The following is a 19,211-nucleotide window of genomic DNA, read 5'->3' as shown; positions in this document are numbered from 1 at the left end:
AGTGTGTCTTTCCTTACCTTCAAAGCTATCTGTAAGTCAACATGACATATCTGTCTCTTTCTTTGCCAGGTTTCACCTCCCTGTTGAGTGTTCTTTGCCACTCCCAACACTTATATTTTTTTCCTGATAATGGGACAAACCTTTTGGGCAGGCTTCCTACCCCCTTGTGGTGTAATGTGTGTCTTGGCTTTGCTTGCTTGGGCAGATTGGAAACACTTTAAGGCATTTGTGGTTTTTGTAACTCGGGAGCAAATAAAACACCTCTATCAATCTATTAATACACTGACAAGATCTCTGTACTTTAGGGGACAAGAAACACTCATTGTGCTTGCTGCTAGTTCAAACAATGGTCATTAGATTGGGGTGGTTGAGGTGGAGGATGATCACTGGACAGACTGCACAGTGCCTCTGACTTTGTGGGCTTTGCCATAACATCAGCCTGCGTTTGTGTATTACTTACAGAGCAGTGAGACAGTTTCAGAGACTCTTTCTTCACTGCATAGCTGAAGCAGGGAGAGCTTTACTGTCTTTAACTTTTTTGAGGAGATAAATAGTCCTCCTCATTTTCCATCAACTGTTCACTTTGGGATTTGGCTGAGACTTTGGGGTAAGTGCTGTTCTCATAAACATCCCAAACAAAAGGATTGGGCAAGGGGAAAATATGCCCTCATGGTGGCAGTGATGAGAGACTATGGGGTTTGGTCTGTGTTGAGACTCTGCTAGAGACTTTCTTTGTGTCTCAGAAGTCTGGTGAAAGCAGCCCAGTCTTGAGCATCTCTGTATTAGGGAAACTTTCCTGTCCAACCATCCAGGAGCCACTCTGGCAGTCACACTCCCACCACCTGAGATTTTCAGTGCTGGGAACGAAGCCCCTTCACAGCGGGCAGTTCCAGTGACCCAATGGATGTCTTGCTTGACTCCCTACACACCCCACACTCAGGCAGTCTGACAGGTTTTCCTCACTGCCTGGACCCCAAGTTTCCCATAGCGTAGTCCCAGATCTCTGGATCCTTTAAAGAATTGAATCATTCTGCAGTAATAGCTGTGAGCCTGTTCCAATTGTGATATTTAGTCTGGGGTCTTCTCACTGTTTATTTGGAACTACAGAGTCTCTGGCTGACCGGCCATCCCTGGCCAGCACCACAGGTCCCTGTGCCCTTTGTCAGGCAAAGGGTTGGTGCCAGGTCACGGCCCCTTGCCTGGGGCTCCAGCCATTCCCCCCACCCAGGGCACAACCTGCAGCTCTCACTGCAGCTGCACACTGAGCTGCTGGCACTGTGTGTATTCCTCAATATCTGCCCTTGGAGAGGCGGTAAGTAACATCTGCCCTGGGATGTGGGCAGTCCAACACATACTGGGAGCACTCACGGGGGACTGGTTGCCACCTGACTTGTGCAGCCCCTGAGGTCATGAGGAGCCAGAATGGCTGAATCTTGCAGTGGATGCTCCCAGGCAGAATTGGATCCCTGGGGCAAGCAGACACACAGCACCTGCAAAGTGTAGTGCTCCTCAGCTCACCCTGGCTGCTCCCGGCTGGTTTCACTGTCTGCTGACCCAGCTCTTTCCATCTGAACTGGATGTGTACCTTCTGCCTTACCCAGCTCCTGCCTCTGCCTCCTTTGGCCTGTTTGCAGGCTAAGGGCCATGACTGCCCAAGCCCTGCTCATGGGATGAGTGGGACCTCATGGAAGTCAGTGTGGGCTGATGTAGGTGCATGGGTCAGAGCACAGCGCTGTCAAAGCTTGCAGAACCCTTTGGTCCTACGGTGGCAAATTATGTTAATTTTTCTTTTATAACACTCAGGAACGTGGTCTTGAAGCGGGGTGAGCCTGGTCTGTACAACGCCAGATGCGAGAAGGGCAGAGCCAGCCCAGAAGAGTCCACAGTCGATGTCTCTGCCTGTAACACAGCAGTTCAACACTGGTTGCTAAATGGCCTGTAAGTACTCATGTGTGGCAGCAGGAAGCAGAATACTGAGGGCACTTCTTGAAGGACAGTAGGGACCCAGCAGTGCTGCAGGAGTATCTCTGAGTCGGACAATCTGTCAGTCACATGGTCTTCTTACCAAGGCACTCAGGATATATATATATCTATATGTGCATATATGTAAGTATATATGTATTTAGAGAACTGATAACAAATTAACTGTATGCAACTGCAGGGGACAGCTACCTGGGGGAAACCTGGAGGGACGATGTGGGCAAGTGGATAATAATATGTCCTTTTCTGCCCCCTGCTTTTTGGTGGCTAGAAGGTTCCATTTCCTATGTCCGATAGGTTTATGTTGGCCAGAGCATTTCATTGGCACGCTGAGCGCAGTCAGTGTGTGAGACGAGACAAGAAACATGCATGGATGTTGCCATGAGTGAAAGCATTGCCTCTCAACATCGTTGCAGGGTTACTAAAGCATCTCCTTCTTCCCCCGTGCACAACCCAGAGATGTCTTTACCTTTTCCCATTCCTCTCATATGAATAAATGAAAATGGCACTTCTGCACATCCGTGAGACAGTAGGCGGGTACCCGGAGCAAGCAGAACGTCATACCCTGCTGACAGAGGGGATCACTTCTCTTCCTGTTACCCCACCATTTTGTTACATATTTACAAGACTCTGTCACGTCTTATCTCTCATTGTGTGCTCACTCTTCGAACCTTGAGATAAACCTGAAAATGCTCTGCTTTGTTATGTTGGCATTTGTGACTTGTGGGTGGCAGGTTATGTAATGTGCTGGTTTGTATCCACTCACTTACAGTGATTAGGTATCAAGTGACTGTGGTTATTTTTGCTTTCAAAAGCAACAGAGAGCTATAGTGGGCTCCCCCAAAAGACAAATTGTGTTTGTTCCCCTTTGATTGTTCCTGACTGGCAGCAATTCTTTATGACTTGCTCTATGTTTTGAACAGTGTCCTCCTTCTCCCAGTGCTTCTGGCTTCATATCTATTCTCTGAAATAACTCAGTGGCCTTGTGCTATGAAATGCAGGAGAGTTGCTCTGGCTTATTATGCATTTGAAATACATCTGGATGCTTTAGTCTTAAAAAAGATGTACGTTAATATGGTAATTTTGTCCTTCCTTACATTCATGTTCTCTGGTGAAAGCCTCTTCAGGAAGAGCCTGTAACTTTGCTTGGCAGATGAAATTAAGATGTCCACATTAAATGAACCTTGATCAAGCAGCGGTATATGTTTGGTGAGCTGCCTGCTGTAATTGAAGTGTGTACATTAGAGGAATGGAAGCTTAATTGGTTGAGGGTGCGTAGTGGGGCAGTGGTAATATAAGCAGAGCAAACAGCTGACAGTCTGAGCAGATTTAGACATAAAAATGGAATTGGAGATAAGGGAGTAAGCCTGCATTAAGAGAAATTCTCAAGACAAACACCAGGGCCATGCTAATGTGAAACCCTTTGCAGTTCTGGACTCTGACTGCTGGCATGAGGAGTGCACCTTGACAGGGTTTTTGCAATGCTGGTGTGAGAGCATGTGTCAAGAGGGACTGGAAAACCACCGTGTCAGCTTTTGAGGAGGTGGGCTGATTCTGGCTGGGGTCAGCTGTGAAGTTGAAAACATTTTTATTAGTCTTGTGAATCCATTACAGCATGAGGGATTTCTGTTGCTGAAGGCCTTCCTGTGCAAGCCTTAAAAATGGAAGAAAATGGGTGTGGGCAATTATCAACTGCCTCTTGGTCACAGTGTGTTTATTTGGGAAAACATGGGCTGGCAGAGATGGCTGTTATTGCCAGCTGGAGTTGACTGCTCAGATTTGGCATCACTGGTCATGTCAACAATGCAAAACAGAGCTGTGGAGAGGAAGGTTGGCTTTATGTCATCCCTGTGGAGCAATTAACTGTCAAAGAATTTGTTTCTACATTTCCCACAAAGAATTTAGGCTATTTTTCCTATTGCTCTTGGCATTTTACTTTGCCTAAACCATTTGCTGTGGTGTTGCAGAGGAGGCTGATGCTTGGGTTCCTCATTCTCTTATCCCTGGCTGCTGTTAGAGGTGCTGGTCTTAGTCTGCATGGAGGTCTCCCAGCTCGAAGGCACAAACACTGGGGACATCCCTGAAAAGGACAGGTTAACCCAAAGGCAACTGCTGAGAATGATATCTGCTGAACACTAATGCAAAGCTGGGCAGGTTTGGCACATGCCGTGGTTTCTTCTTTGGAGGAAGTTGAGGTTACGTGTAATCTTGTTCCTGGCACCTGAGTAGCACAGCAGGGAGTAAATGAGAAATTTGCAGGAGCTGAGCCCTGATTTTAAACCATCCTCTGCTGACATGAGGATGCTAAAACATATTCAAGTATGTTTGGGCTGTGCCAATGTCCAGCACTGAAAGGTGTTCACTGAGCTCTGGTGAAGACCTGGCTCTACACAGGTCCTTGTTCTCCCTGGGAGTGCTGTCCTCTGTCCTCAGTGCAAACTAACCAGCTGTGATGAGGTGTGTGCTGGGGGGGCTGTTTCTCCAGGTGGTTCCTTTTAACTGGCTGAAATGAATGTGTTCCTTTGAACTATGGACCTGGCTTCCCATCAGGACACTGTGCTCTGTGCTGATCATTCATTTAATATGCAATGATTTCAGATGTCATTTTCTGTTAGTGGTTGATGGAAGGGGACTCTGTGTGGCACAGTGAATATTAAACACAGAGCTGTTTTCCAGGGAAGTGAATCTGTATCCGTGTTGCTCTGACTTTAATGAGGTTGGGCACTAGTCCTTGCTCCATTTTAGAGCTCAACACAGAGTAATGGCTATCTGGACAGTATTTTCATATTTCCCCACTTCGTTCTGGTGTGGAGTCCTTGTCCCTATGTGCTGCCTCACTGCTCCACCTGAGGGAGAAGTCCCGTGCCACCTCCCTCTCTGCATGACAGACAATGCTGAAATAGCTTGTGAAGGCTGCTGTTTTTTGGCTGGGAGGCATGCTGGAAGGTGGAGGAGCTGTGGCAACCCATTAATGGAGCCAGGTGTTATGGCTGCTATTTGCTTTTATTGCGTAAATGAATCTTTTGTACCTTTCCAAAGGGGAAGGGTAAACAATAAGATGTGCCATCCCCCGACCTGAAAGATTTGTGTTACCTTGGCTTAGTCCAGCCACCACCAGAGAGAAGAGGAGAATCGATGGCAGTAGTTACCTTGCAGAGGAAATATGGGCTGTAACTGGAGGTGATGTTACCTACCTGCTTCCTTCAGCCAAGGCAGGAGTGGGGAACTTGGATACAGTTATGCCTCTCTTGTGTGGGGCACTGGCACTTGGGCACTATGCTGCCAGGGTCCATCAGGGACACAGGTGAGGAAGGTGCCAACTGGAAGCAGACTTTGACATTGCTGGCATGGGTCTCCCAGTACCAGAGTAATGTCCAACACCAGCTAAGGGATGCTGCTGCATTGCTGGTGAGCGGTGGGAGGAAAAGGCAAGGGCAACACTTCATGGAATAGTTGGAAGTGCTGTGGTGGGGGCTGTGCCAGGAACAGAGCTGTGAAACACTGTGTGTCTCCTTTGTGGGAGGAGAGGAAAAGAGGTGAGATTAGTGTGAAAATTTAAGTCTCCCCTCATCGATAATTTCTTCTGATCTGTTAGACCGTGCTAAAGATCTGTAAGCACACTGGAGATGACTTTTAAATCGACATACTTAATACTGGCATCATTTCACAGTCCCTGTCTACAGTTCTCTCTGCTCCCAGGTCAGGGAAGAGACCTTACCTGCTTGGTGTTCTGTGTTTTGAGGTTTGGAATTCAGCCTCACTCGAGGCTATCCATACAGGCAACACCAATCATGGCCTCATGGTTTTGTGCAAGTGTGGTGTGACTCAGGGTACTGCCAGGGTATTGTTTTGTACACCTGTTAGGCAATTTGCAGGGAGAACAAGACAACTGACCTATAGAGGCAAGTGAGAGGCTGCCATGTCTTCTAAAGGGTGTGGGGAGCCTCACCTCTATTCCTTCAGCCTCTGTCACTATGAGGCAGAGAGGGAGTTGGTGTCTGGGGCCCTGAGCAGTCGAGCCACCATTGCCTTTGCAGGTGGGGGCTGTCTTGGGGGAGCAGTGAGCTGGGGGCTGCTGTGGCATGGTGGGGGTGCTTACTCTCTTCTGTGGGATTTCACAGTGGGGAGAGAGCAAGGCAGCAGCCCAGAAAGACCATGGCTCCTGTGCTGCAGATATAGGAAGGCCAGGGCAGCTGAGAGGAGGAGGACAACGGTGTGGGCACTTTCTTCTCTGGGGCAAAGGGGAGAGTCATTGCTTTAAGGACCTTTTACCTGGATGAGGTAATTAAGCTGCAAATACAAGCAGGCTTTAGCAAAAGGCCATCATCTCCAAGCTGCCCTGGCACCCCAGGGTGCCTCACTGTCCCATGTGGGTCTTGGTGACCCCAGGAAATGCCTGCCGTGCAGCAGGCTGTGGGAGGGAAGCAGAGTGCAGGGGCACAGGTACTGCTGCTCTGGGGAAAGTAAAGCAGGTGCTGGAGCCATGAGCCTCGTGCTGTTCACTGTGTCTCTTGGCTGTGCCATTGCTGGGAGGGACACGTATGGGGGAGGACAGAGCATAAGGAAATACTTGATCCGTTGTCAGAGGACTCACAGGGAGACAGGACTCTCCGTGCCTGCAGCACAGCAACACAGCAGCATTTCTGAATGGCACATATTACAGGAACAGCCCTGGCATTCCAGATGCTCACCCAGTGTGATCTTGCCTGGAGGACAGATGCTTCCTCGGGAGGTGGTGTACGCAGTATCCTTACGCCACATGCAGGATTTCACAGTGCCTGCATCCAGTTGTAACGCCTCATCCTGACTCCTGACAGCGCTCTGGGTGCCGGCAATCAGCCTGGCTCCATTCTGGGTGTGGCCAAACACTATTTTTGGCTGATTGCTGTGGCCAGGATGGGAGCCGGTCGTGTGCTTTGTGAGGTTATGACACAGCACGTGCATCCTTCTCTCCTCGTGCTGCGGGCTTTGCTGGGGCAGCGTGTGGAATTGGTAATGATCCTGGGTAGGAGGCTGCTTTGCCTTGTGCCGGTGGGAAGTAGTAGGGAATTAGGGCTGCGGGTCTTGTGGTGTCACCTTGTGCAAAATGCTCAGGAAAAATACTTTGAAAACCCACTCAAATTCTGTAGGTGTGTCTGAAAAGTCTCCTGCTCCACAGCCCCAGGCTGTTTGTGCCCTGGTTTTTATGCACCCTGTGGATGATGCTGCCTGTGTGCAGCAGCTTAACCCCTTATGCCAGTAGTGACAGTGTGAAAGGTTTGCAGTGGCCATTAGGAACTTGATGCTTTGTCACCTTCTGTGTGGATGCTCTTTGTGCTTTCAAACGAGTTGGGGCAAGGTGGGTGGGTACCTCTGCCCTCTCCTTTCTTTTGTTTTTATGTTGTTCTTTGTTTCTAGCAGGTATGGATGGGAAGAAATGCAGCGTGTGGATGTTTTTACCTCTTGTCTTTACCCTGTTTACATCAGCTGGATTATGGATAGTGTAAGTTTTCTCCTGACGGTTTTTTTGGGAGAGCAAGTCAGGCTGAGGCAGTCACAAGTACCACCGAGGTGTGGGCTGCATCTCAGTACAGAGAGTCTTTTGGGGATACTGTGTCCTGCAGTTGCTGTGGGGCTGGGAAGGCACACGACAGGGGCAGGGACCAGTCTGTGCCAGTTCATGGCTTGGAGGATCACATTTTTATCTCTGAGTTTCTATGCTCTCCAGGCCAAGCTTCTGACCTTGCCTTCTTCCTGGCACATGTTCCTGGGAGCTGCCTGAAATGGGATAGACAAAAATGCAAATATTCCCTTTAAACATGTTTTCTTTGAATGACTCAGCAGACCTCTTGGAGAAACACTTAGGCCTTGCTTTGGGATGGAAACTCGAAATCTGCAGCATCCAGCACTGCACTGAACCTGCCAGCAGCTCAATGCTGACACCTCACTTTCTCCCTAATGCTTCTTACCAAAATGCACACAAGACATGCATTTCCCTGAGCTGGACTCTCTTCAAGCATGCAGGCAGATGACTGCAGCATGAATTTGAGAGCAATAAATGTGTGATTAGCAGCTATCTCAGCGTGAAAAGCATTTATGTTATAAGATGTGGCTTTGGCCATGGTCTGTGGATGTTGTATTTCAGCAGCAGGGGCAGCTTAAGCCTTTTGTCTGACCTCTATTTCTTGTTGTTCTTCTTGTCCCATCCCCTCTGTATTAAAACAGCTTTTGTGGAAGGAGGACCATGGTAAACTTGATGAATCAAATTATTCAAATTAAAAATGAAAACATTGCCTTGGCTGGTTATTTTTAAGGCAGCTCAGTTCACTGACCCTGTTTGTCTACCTGACCTGCAAACCAGATGCAACACAAAGGAAGGCACATAGCTAGGCTGGGAAATAAGCAAAACTGCCTGCTTGAGCAGAGAGAAGCACAGGCTGCCTACAGCAGATCCTGCCAGGGAGCTTTGAGACACTTAATGTGTTGTTTGGGTGATATTTGGAATGAAAGCCAGGATGAGGTTTTACACTACTTTCATCTTTTTTTTCTTTTTCTTTGTTTTTGACAGGTACTTTATAGCAGTGGAAGATAATAAAATTCTCCCACTAAATGTACCAGACAGGTAAGAGCTGGTTGTGGCTTTATGTTCAATCACTTGTTTCTTTAAAATAATAAAACAATTAAAGCTAAATGGAAAAGAAAACTTTGAATCTTTATTCCTATGCCTATGTCTCTTAGGAAACCTGGTCCCAAAAGACCACCTTATATAAGGTAAGTGAATTATTTTCTTCCAGTTACTGTTCTGATTAATGGTTGTTATTTATGTGTCTTTACCATCCTAGAGTTACAATGACACACTTTATATTTTCAAGTATTGCAGGTGATGCACCTCCTGCAAGCTGTGTGTTTAGCCAAGTCATGAACATGGCGGCGTTTCTAGGTAGGAACCACCAGTGGAATGTTTCTTTCTCGGTTTAAGAGTCACTGAAACATAAGTAATATCCCATACATACTGTTCTGGAATGTGATGGTGTGAAATCTTTTAAACTGTACACTTTCATTGCTGCTTCTTCCCATGGCAAAAAAGAAATATAACGAGGGAAATATAACCTCCAGACTGCAAATGTGTCGTGGGAGATGAGATGGTTGATGACTGCCTTGGGCATGGTGATCATGAAATAGTTTAGAATTTTTGCTGTAATGAGAAAAAAGGACAACAGAGTGGTCCCCCTAAATACCCTGGGAATATGCTTTTGAGGTCTTAGGGCTCCACAGTTGCTGGTCAGTCTTTAAGAACCTCCTTTTAGAAGCACAAGGGCAGGCAATCCCACTGTATGGAATTGTGATCAAGAAGTGGGGCAGAAAAACAGCTTGGCTGAGCAGGGAACTCCTTGTGGCACTCAAGAGGAAAAAGCCAGTGTGTGATCTGTGGAAGGAAGGTCAGGAAGATTGCAGAGCTGTGGTTTGTATGTGCAGGGAGAAGATGGGAAAAATTCAATTAGATTTGAAACCGACCAGAGTAGTTTCAGACAACAAGAAGGGTGCTTGTAAGTGTATCAGTGGCAAAAGGAGATCTAAGGAAAATATTGGATGGATACTTGTTGAAGGCTTGTAACTTGACTAATAGGAATGAAGAAGTAGTGGAGGTATTCAATGGCCTTTTTTTTTTTTGCCTCAGTCTTTAGTAATGCTGATGGACCTTGGGCTGCCCAGTCCCCTGAATCAGAGGACCACAAGTGTGGGAGCAGTGATTTTCCATTTGTGGGCACTGGAATTGTAAGGGACCAGCTGAATGCTCACAAGTCCCTTGGTCCTGATGGGATTCATCCCGGAGTCCTGAAGGAGCTAATGGATATTTTGGCAGAGCCCCTCTCAATCATCTGCCAAAGGTCTTGGGAGTCTGGGGAGGTCTCTGCCAACTGAAAGCCAGCCAGTGTTATTCCAATCTACAAGAAGGGCATGAGGGAAGACTTGGGGAACTACAGACCTGTTAGTCTAACCTCAGTTCCTGGAAAAATTATGGAGATTATCTGGACGTGTTTAAAGAATAATGCAATCACTAGGGCCAGTTCTGTTCAATATTTTTATCAGCAATCTGAATGCAGGAGGTGAAGGCACCATTAGCAAGTTTGCTGATGATACCAAACAAGGATGTCCTGTTGACTCTCTTGAGGAACAGGATGCCTTTCAGAAGGATCTGAATGACTGGAACAATGGGCAATGATTAATGGGATGAAATTTAAAAAGTCCAAATCTCCATCCTCCATCTAGGTTGGAGTAACTCTGGGCTCAAGTCTAAATAGGGAGAGGAGGGCTGGAGAGCAGCCCTGCAGAAAGGGATCTGGGGGTGCTGGTCAGCAGCAGCTCAGTGTGAGTCAGAAGTGTGTGCCCCAGTAGCCAAAAGGGCAAACCCCATCCCGGGGTGCATCAAACACAGCACAATCAGCCCCTCAAAAGAGGTGATTATCCCACAGTCCTCAGCATTGGTGCAGCCTCACCTTAAATACCATGTGCAGTTCTGGGCCCCACAACTTAAGAAGGCTGTGAAGGTCCTTGAATGTGCCCAGAGGAGGGTAACAAGGTAACAAAGCTGGTGGAAAGTCTGGAAGGAATGTCCTATGAGGAACTTTGGGTTTGTCTAGTTTGGAGACAAAGAGGCTGAGGGGCAACCTCATTACTCTCTCAAACTTCCTGAGGAGGAGACAGAGAGAGAGAGGTGCTGATCTCTTCTCTCTGGGATCCAGTGACAGGGCACAATGGAATGGTTCAAAGATGCACCAGGGGGAGTTTAGACTGAACATTTCTTTACTGAGAGAGTAGTCAAACACTGGAACAGGATTCCTAGTGAAGTGGTCGATGCCTCAAGCGTGTCATTGTTTAAGAAGCATCTGGAGAGTGCCCTTATTAATATGCTTTAACTTTTGGTCAGCCCTGAATTGGTCAGGCAGCAGGATGAGATGATTGTTGTGGATCCCTTCCGACAGAAATAGTCTCTTCTGTTCTAATCTCTGCTTTGTGGATAAAGTCAGACTTTCCTCTGCTGTATTTGTGTGCTTCTGAGAGCTGCTTTTAGCTTGTACCTCTGACCACTTTAGTTATGTCAAAGCTATAGGAGAGAAAAACTACAGAAACCTACTAGAAATGTAGGAATTACTGAAATTGAGAATGGCATTTTTTGCACAAAATGCTTTAAAATCCCTTTTGTAATTCCCACGGAGTTTTAGAAAAAGATCACATAATTTCAGGATTCTGTACTGTAGAATAGAAATGAAAAAGTTCCTGCATGTGAGCTCAAGTAGTCAGAGGGTGGCTGTCCCTGACAATTAGCTGGGGATGAAAAAAAGAAATCCCCATTTTTAGGGTAACAGAGTTCTCTTGTTGTCAAAGATTTGGAGTGGATTGATTTACTAGAGAAAATTGTTAGAGAGTAAATTGAAATGTCATTTGCAGTTTGCACAAAAGTGGGTATTTTTCACTTACAGTGCTCTTATTTTCCTAAACCATGTTTTTGGTATTATACCAGGGGTTTTGTGGAAAATACAGATCTAATTTGCTAAGGCAAATGATTTACAACAATATTACCTGCATGCTATCAGTTTGAGCATGAGCGTGAGAAGGTGTTTGACAGCAACCAGGAAATTTGCCTATTCAACTAAATAGCTTTTTAGTGGTCTGGTTTTAATCCCCTCTGAAGGCCAACTGTTTGCCTGGCTTTCTGTGTTGTTCCATGCAGCATTCCCTATGGAGGGGAAGAATATACAATTTTAATATCTTCTGGGGTTATGTAATATCATATGATATATCATGTATCATATCTATCATGTATCATATAGCACTTGGGGTAATTGTAACCTTGGAAAGACTGTTGTTCTGTTCTTCAGGGAAAATTAGTGTAGTATTTTGGCTTATGTTCGAGGCAACAAAACTTGTTCCAAAGGAGGAGAGGAGGCAGTGGGCATTATGGTAAAACCTGCAGAAATATGTGTGTGCCATTCATATGTTTTTAATACAAGTGGGGTTTGACATATCTCCCCCAGGAGAGCTTGACAGTGGAGTGAAACAGTGGAAGCCCAGCTGCCACAAAATGAATACATGGTGTCTATGTGATAGACACCATCTGTGTGCTGAGAGCTTCACAGGCAAACGGGAGGGTGTTCTTTCCCCTAGAAAATTTGGAACCCAGCTCCTAGACAAAACATCATGACAACAGGAAGCCTGGAGCTCAGTGTAACCAGACTACAAGAGAAATGCCCCCTGGTTTTAGTCTCGTCCCTGACTAAGCGGGAGGGGACCATGCATAAGCACTAAGATAGCTGGCCTGCAGTGAACTCTGCCCTCTGGGTACAGAGATGGGGAGGGATCTGTGAGCCCCCAGCCAGCTCTTTACTGCAGCAGGTTCTACCTAATGACACACCTTGCATTCTGTTTCCTTCTCAGCGCTTGTCGTGGCTGTCCTGCGCTTCATTCAGCTGAAGCCAAAGGTGCTAAACCCTTGGCTGAACGTCAGTGGCTTGGTGGCATTGTGCTTGGCCTCTTTTGGGATGACCCTACTCGGCAACTTTCAGGTACTGCACTGCAGGCTTGGACCACTCTGTCTGTGATGTGAGTTTCCTGCTTTTCCAGCAGATCTTTTTAGGTCTTTGAACTACCTGTGATGTGAGCTCAGGAGATAATGTGTCTGGCTGTGCCCCAGCCCTCTTTGTACCTGCTCTGCCACCTCTGTCTGCCACTCATTCGTGTGGCTCCAGTGACATGCTGAGATGAAGGGCCACAATAATTTTTCTTGTATTCCCAGTAGGATTTTCACCTGCATGCTTACACTTGACCTGTCCAGAGCCATAGCAGGAACCTCTTGAATCTTTTGAGTTGGCACAGATGGTCCTGGGTAAAAGGATGGAGCGGGAAGTTTACGTACGCATCTGTGTGAACAGATGCACAGCTGCCCATACAGATTTAGCAGACAGTTCAGTGTCCTTCGTTTAAAATATATGTTGCTTTAAATCTGCCTCCTGCTGATTCTTAGACCTGCCAGGAGAGGGACACGACAGAGGAGTGCTGTGATTTGTGATATGATGAGTGCCTGGATGAGGGCCCTCCCATTCTCGATCTTTGCAACATTATACAAACAAACATCTGCCACATCTGTAGGGATGGATGTCCGCTGTGTTCATGGGTGTGTCTGTTAGGTCTGCAGTGAAAATTAAGGTGTTCAAGTCAGCAGCACTTGGGTTTCCCCATCCCTATACTGACTCTGATGCTCTCCCTCTCTCTGGGGTGCAAGTAATGACCCCCAGTAATGGCAGGAACTGAGAAAGGTCAGTGTAGGCTACTTTCCTCGCTTTGCAAACAGGGAGCCAATATGAAAAGGTACTTGTTTTCTAAAGGGTGAGTACCCCCTTGGGTTATAGAATAATTGCAGGAACTTCGTGTCTTTTACAGTTGACTTCTTTTTTCCTTATGAATGAGGATAATTTGACTTTTATGGACCTGGTCTTCCAGGTTATAAATTCTGAACTAATTATCCGCTCCGTGTTAGTCATCTGTATCCTTGCTTAGATCTTTTGCCAGACATGAAAGCATGTGGTAATGAGAACTTAGTCCGTGCTAAGCTGACTGCTAAGATGGATGTGGCATTAAATCATATTTCTGGAAAATTACAGATTGGTTGTTTTACAGGAACATTATAACTGTGAGTCCTTTGCAGTGTAGACTACCCTGGGAAAGGCAGCTCAATGTTATTTTTGCCTGTAGTATGATTTGGACCTACCCTTAGAAAAAATTCAGGGTAGAGAGGAGAAGATCAGTGGAGGCACAGCACCAAGATTGTTATCCTGTAGATTGTGTCTTATTTGATAGGGATTTGTAAAATCACTGAACAGGAATTGAGGCTGCAGAAAGAAATTACAGACTGATGGTTTCTTTTTCTGAAAAAGCCTCAGAGGCAGAGGGGAAAGGGAAATTGTTTGGCTTAATATTGGACTTGGTGAATGGATTTGCAGCCTCAAGGGGTCTCTTTGCAGACTCTTGGTTATTGAACCTGGCTGCCTTTTAGCCTTGCAGTATTGCACAGTCACTGTGCCCTGTGAGACATGGCAGCCTAAGGAACAGAGAAGCACTTGCACTCCGGAGAGATTGGCTTCATTTGTCTCAGACCCCAATGGTCAAGGATGGGCAGGACAGGGAGTTTGGTTGGAGAAATTTGCCAAACCAGGAGCAGGTACTTGTGTTTTGACATGTGCTAGCTCAGTGGAGGTGTCAGGGCTCTGGCTACCCACTGCCCCAGGCAGCACTGCTCCCTGCAGCTGGCACTGAAGACTGCACAATTTGCATCCATTGCAAGGAGCTCTACAAGACCCAGGGGGTTGTCCTTGCCTGCCCCGACCATTGCTTTGAGCCAGGGAAGGATTTATTTCAGAGCTCTGTGTTTGTGAGTCTTGTCAGGGAGCTGTGGAGGCAGTCCCCAAGCAACTGCATTTTCCACTGTGCTTGAGCTTTGGGCAGGTGATCTGCTCAACTGTGACAGCTGTCAGCTCATCTTGGTTATGTTACACCTTACACCTCTGCCAGAAGAAATGATACAGCATCTCTGCCTCACACCTCAGTGATTCTCACTCTCCCCCATCCCACCTCAGCAGCAATTCAATTAGCTATCCAGTAATTCCTGTGGTGTTCAAACAATCACCGTTTTGTTTGTTCTTAGCTTTCCAACGATGAGGAGATCCACAATGTGGGCACATCGCTGACCTTTGGCTTTGGAACCTTGGCATGCTGGATCCAGTCTGCCCTTACCCTCAAGATCAACCTGAAGAATGAGGGGCGGAAAGCCGGGATTCCACGAGTTGCTCTCTCAGCCAGCATCACCCTCTGCGTGGTGCTCTGTATCCTTTTGTCTGGCTCCCTGGGAATCCAGGTATCATATGTGTCCAACGCTTTCTGCAGCAGGGAACATTGGCTCTTCCCACATCTGCCCTAGCATCTCAAACAATTTAGGAATGCTACTCAGTTTGTCTTCATGGCACTGCCCTATGATTGGCTCATTTTGCTACTTGTGTTTTACCAGGATGCACTGCTTCACAGATGGGCTCAGTTCCTTCATAAATGTTTCTAAAGCTTCTTAGTTAGTGATATCCAAAGTGGTTACAATATTGAATAGTATCTGTGAGATTTAATGGCACCACTCTTACCTACACAGTAGCATTTAAGACTATGAAAAATATTGAGATAAAAATTCCCAGGAGAACAAAGGAAAAGTGAAAGAAATTGGGTTTCTGATGATGAAAAGATTTTGACGTGTTTGTTGAAATGCTTCAGAGTGCTATATCCAGCTCTGCCTTTTAAGACAGTTATCACAGTCAAGAGCTGCTGGGTGACATGGGCTTCAGGTTAAAACTAAGTGCTTTACAAATGGGATTTGGGCTGTGGGGTCTGTGGTCACTCAGACTGGATGTATGTGTGGCTTCCTCTACATCTTGTGCCTGTAAGCCCCCCTCCAGCCCTTCTGCTCGCACCAGCACTGACGTGCTCTGGGTGTTTATTTGGGATGGATCCATTCAATGCATAGTTGCATCAACATTAGTGCTGGGTTAAACAAGAGGGCAGGAATAAATGCTGAGGAATAAGCTTATCCCCCTCACTGGGGAACAGCCTGTTCTTAAAACAATTCCTTATTGACCTGTCTGGGTTTGAACGTTTCAGCCAGTGTCCAGAGGAATAGCAGATTGACATGAAGATGTGACATCAGTCACCCCTTGAGCTTCCTTGAAAAAATTTGTAGCTGAGCATCAGGCTTTGGTGTACATAACGTGGGAGATGCAGGGTTCTTGTGGTGCTCCCCTCCTCCCCTTGCCTCAAGCCAATAGCTCCTGACTGTGTGTCTGGGGTAGGGCTGCACACGGGGAGCTCCGGCTGCGCTGACATCTCCAGAGGTTTCCGCTAAGCCGGGAGCAGGAGCAGCCAGGTGAGCCAGGGCATAGCTGCTCCTGTACTGACACGCTGGGTGTGCCCAGCCCTCTACAGCTCTTCCCAGCCTCTCCCAGCTGGCTGCTCAGTACTGAGGCACTGAAGGCCTTCTGTGAAGGGGGGCAGGCTGAGGCAGGAGTCCCATTCCGCACCCTCCCGCCAGCTTTGCAATGGCCAGGGGCTGGTTCCCTGTTCTATGCAGTTTGTGCGTAACCCTTGCACTACAGGAAAAGTAGAAGATCCTTAAAGCCAGACACAAAATGCTGTTTGCTGAAGTGAAGCTTTCATTGCTTACACTAAGCCCAAGATGAAGAGTCTCCAATTACCTGTTGTTGTGCAGTTAAAGCATGGGAGAGGCTGCTTGTTTGTTTGTTTTACCTGTGAAGATGTGTGATCCCGCACACTTGGAGTGCAGAGGAAATCCTGACAGATGCGAGAGATGGTAGGTTTAGAGATGTGCATTGGGCTAGGGCAGGTCCTCAGCTCAGGAAGGTGTCCTCTGCTTTAGGGAAGCTCAGAATTGCTTTTGTGGAGTGCTGCAACACAATCCAAGGTACAGCAGTGAGACCCTGATGCCAGGCAATATGCAGTCCAAGCACATGGGCACATGAGTCTGGAGGACAGTTTCTTTTTCCTCTCAGTATAACATGCCATACTGTGTAGAGTGATGCTTCCAGTTTTCAGATGAAGGGATGATTTTGCAGGTGATCTAAAGAGAATGAAAGATTTCATAGTGTAGGTTGAAAGGTGTTCCCACTGCCTGTGGTACAGAGTTCTGATCTGGTTCCCACTGGGAGGCTCTTGGCAGGTAGAGGCCCACAGCCAGATCCCCAGCTTGCTGGCTCTATCCCTGGCTAGTTGGATGCTTGAGCAAGGCACTTACTTCTCTGCACCTAAATCTTTCCCTCTCGAAATGTTTATCAGCCTGATCTGAGATCAGGAAGCCCTGGTATAGGAGAGCTGCTGTGCTCCATGGGCATCATTGGACCCCTGACATCCCTTTCTTCTCTGGTATCCCATTCACACTCTCCTCATGATGGCTGGATGGGTTGACTGTCATCTGTGTGACTTTGTTTAAGATTGTCTTCCCTGCTGGCTTTCTCTCATACCGGTCAGTGTCTCTGCTCTCACTAGTTCTCCTTGACCCTTCCTCTTCCAGATTTCATCCTCATGGCACAGGGCATTCACATGCACGCTTCCAGGATCCAGTGGGGCCTGGTGATGTGCTTCCTGTGCTACTTCGGCACCTTTGCAGTGGAGTTCAGGCATTACAGATTTGAGATCATTTGCTCTGAATACCAGGAAAACTTTCTGAGCTTTTCCGAAAGCTTATCAGAAGCCTCTGAGTACCAAACAGATCAGGTGTAGCCTGTCCTCTGGCAGGGGGGAGGGGGGCAGGTGTGGTCTCATGGGTTAAACATAACCTCATTTACACTTTTTTTATGAGTTTGTTTTCATGTGCAATCATGATCGTATTGCCAAAGGGCTCTGAGGGGTGGCTGTCTCACTAAGAGCCAAACAAAAATCGGTATTCACTGGAAGAGGAGCAGATCCTTCCCGGTGGCAGCATGAGAAAGCACAAGCTGTTTAGTTTATGCTACCAGGGACTGAGTGGCTCTGTCACACCTCTGTTGTTCAAAACGTTCCACAGCCAGTCCTTGCAATGCCTCTCCGAGACAGGTCCTTCTGAGCCTACTCTGCAGAGGAGGTGGTGATGGAAGCAGAATTCTTTGGGCACCAAGAGTCTTCAGGAGCCTTCCTGAGCCACCAGATTGCATCTTCTGTGTCTTTCCTGAGTTGTTTTCTTTGCTGCCAACTGGGGTAACTTGGAAGGGTGAGAAAGAGCATCTGTTTCTTCAGAATTTGGAATCAGACGGTGGAAGACCCCAACTGGCTTTTCTGGCAAGCAGGCAGGCATTTCTGCGGGCCTGGAAAGCAGCTGATGGTAAATCTGGGTTTGGAAGAAACTGTGCTGTGATCAGGAAGCAAGACTTGGCCAATGCTGCCTTGTAGCTGGGCAGATCGTCCCCAGGCCAGAGGAGATGACACAGTGGGGTGCTGTGCTTGGCTTCATGGCTCAGACTCAACAGTGGGGACTGGGGGAAGTGAGGTGCTGAATTAAGGTGAGAATGTCTGTGTGCTCTGAAGATGACCCAGAAAAGGCTGCTCTTTCTAAGTGTGTAGTGCTTCCACCACACATTGTGTATAGTATTTCAAAACCTTTGCTTTTTTTTTTTTTTTGTTCACTGAGGGGGAAAACTTTGTGTTAGAGACGCTGGGCTTGTCTGCAATGAGAACAGTACCACTGCAGGTGGTTCTGGACACAAGGTTTGGTTTTGCTCCTTGTGCACTTACAAGCCAAACCTCAGACATGCCGACAGTAGGCCTGGGTTCTGGACCTCTCAGTGTGGTCAGTTGTCCTGAGTGGAGTCTGCCACAGGTTTACATGGGCTTCCAAGGTGCAGGGAGGCAGTTCTGCCCCCAAGGTTGGGTGATGTGGCCTGAGGGCTGGAGGTGAAAAAAGGGAATAGCAAAACCAGACAGGATTCTCCCTTCCTAAAGGGACATTTTCAAACAGAAGGTCTGTTTTCAAAGAAAAAGCAAGAGCTCAAAGCTCATTTGAAAAAAAAACCTCATTTTGGGAAGGCTGCTGTATTGGCTGGGAAGGGGAGTGATGGGACTTGCTTCTCATGAACATGGCTCCTATTTTCTTCCACAAATCAGACTCAGTTTAAGCTGGCATCTTGTCTGAGCTGCAGGAAAATAAGCAGAAATTAATATGGTAGGAAAAGGCCTTTGAAGGGGAACTGTACCGCTCTGTGGCATTTCTGACAAGACAGGGAAAAGGTACAAGGGCAGTCTTCTGCAAAGGTCAGAGGCCTCTCCTGAAAGGAGAAATAGTTGAGACAAACTAATGTAAGTAGACAGCTTTCAGCCAGCCCTTTATCTTCTGTGCACCAAAATTTGTTCTCAGGCAGCTGTTATAAATCCATAGCACTTCTGGCCAACAGAGGGTTGATGTGAATTGCTGAAGGCTTCCTCCTTGAAGCAGTGTCGTTAGTGGAAAGCTTTCCTGGAAGGATGTGCTGAGGGTGGCCCAAGGACACGGCAGTGAAAGGTGCTGGGCTCCCCAGCAGCTCATCCAGGGAGCTCCTCCTGGGCATGGACAGTCTGGAGAATGGACAGGTGGGGATCCTCTTACATAGGCACACTCACTCAATCCATATGGAGCACAAAACAGCAATTTGTTGTAAGGGTGTTTTACTGTAAATAGTCCACTGTGACTTTTGTTT

General features: G+C 47.2%; 1 protein-coding gene across 4 annotated transcripts in view; it reads left to right on the top strand.

Moving 5' to 3' along the window:
• Nucleotides 1-18,805, top strand: part of TMEM150C (transmembrane protein 150C) — a 28,533-nt gene extending 9,728 nt beyond the window's left edge. For 2 of the 4 annotated variants that reach the window (XM_027652925.1, XM_027652924.1), the window contains exons 2-9: nt 1,804-1,938; nt 7,378-7,462; nt 8,528-8,581; nt 8,698-8,730; nt 8,832-8,899; nt 12,397-12,524; nt 14,660-14,837; nt 17,078-18,805. In XM_027652925.1, coding sequence (XP_027508726.1) covers nt 1,932-1,938; nt 7,378-7,462; nt 8,528-8,581; nt 8,698-8,730; nt 8,832-8,899; nt 12,397-12,524; nt 14,660-14,837; nt 17,078-17,286 — 762 coding nt within the window. In that variant the 5' untranslated portion in view covers nt 1,804-1,931 and the 3' untranslated portion in view covers nt 17,287-18,805. Of the gene's footprint in view, nt 1-1,046; nt 1,313-1,803; nt 1,939-7,377; nt 7,463-8,527; nt 8,582-8,697; nt 8,731-8,831; nt 8,900-12,396; nt 12,525-14,659; nt 14,838-17,077 lie in introns of those variants that run through there. The other 2 variants (XM_027652926.1, XM_027652927.1) reach the window with 2 other exon arrangements.
• The last annotated feature ends 406 nt before the right edge of the window (nt 18,806-19,211 follow it).

The sequence above is a fragment of the Corapipo altera genome, unplaced genomic scaffold, assembly GCF_003945725.1.
Source record: "Corapipo altera isolate COAL_440 unplaced genomic scaffold, ASM394572v1 69, whole genome shotgun sequence".
Classification (NCBI taxonomy): domain Eukaryota; kingdom Metazoa; phylum Chordata; class Aves; order Passeriformes; family Pipridae; genus Corapipo; species Corapipo altera.
This window is presented reverse-complemented; position numbering and strand designations above follow the sequence as displayed.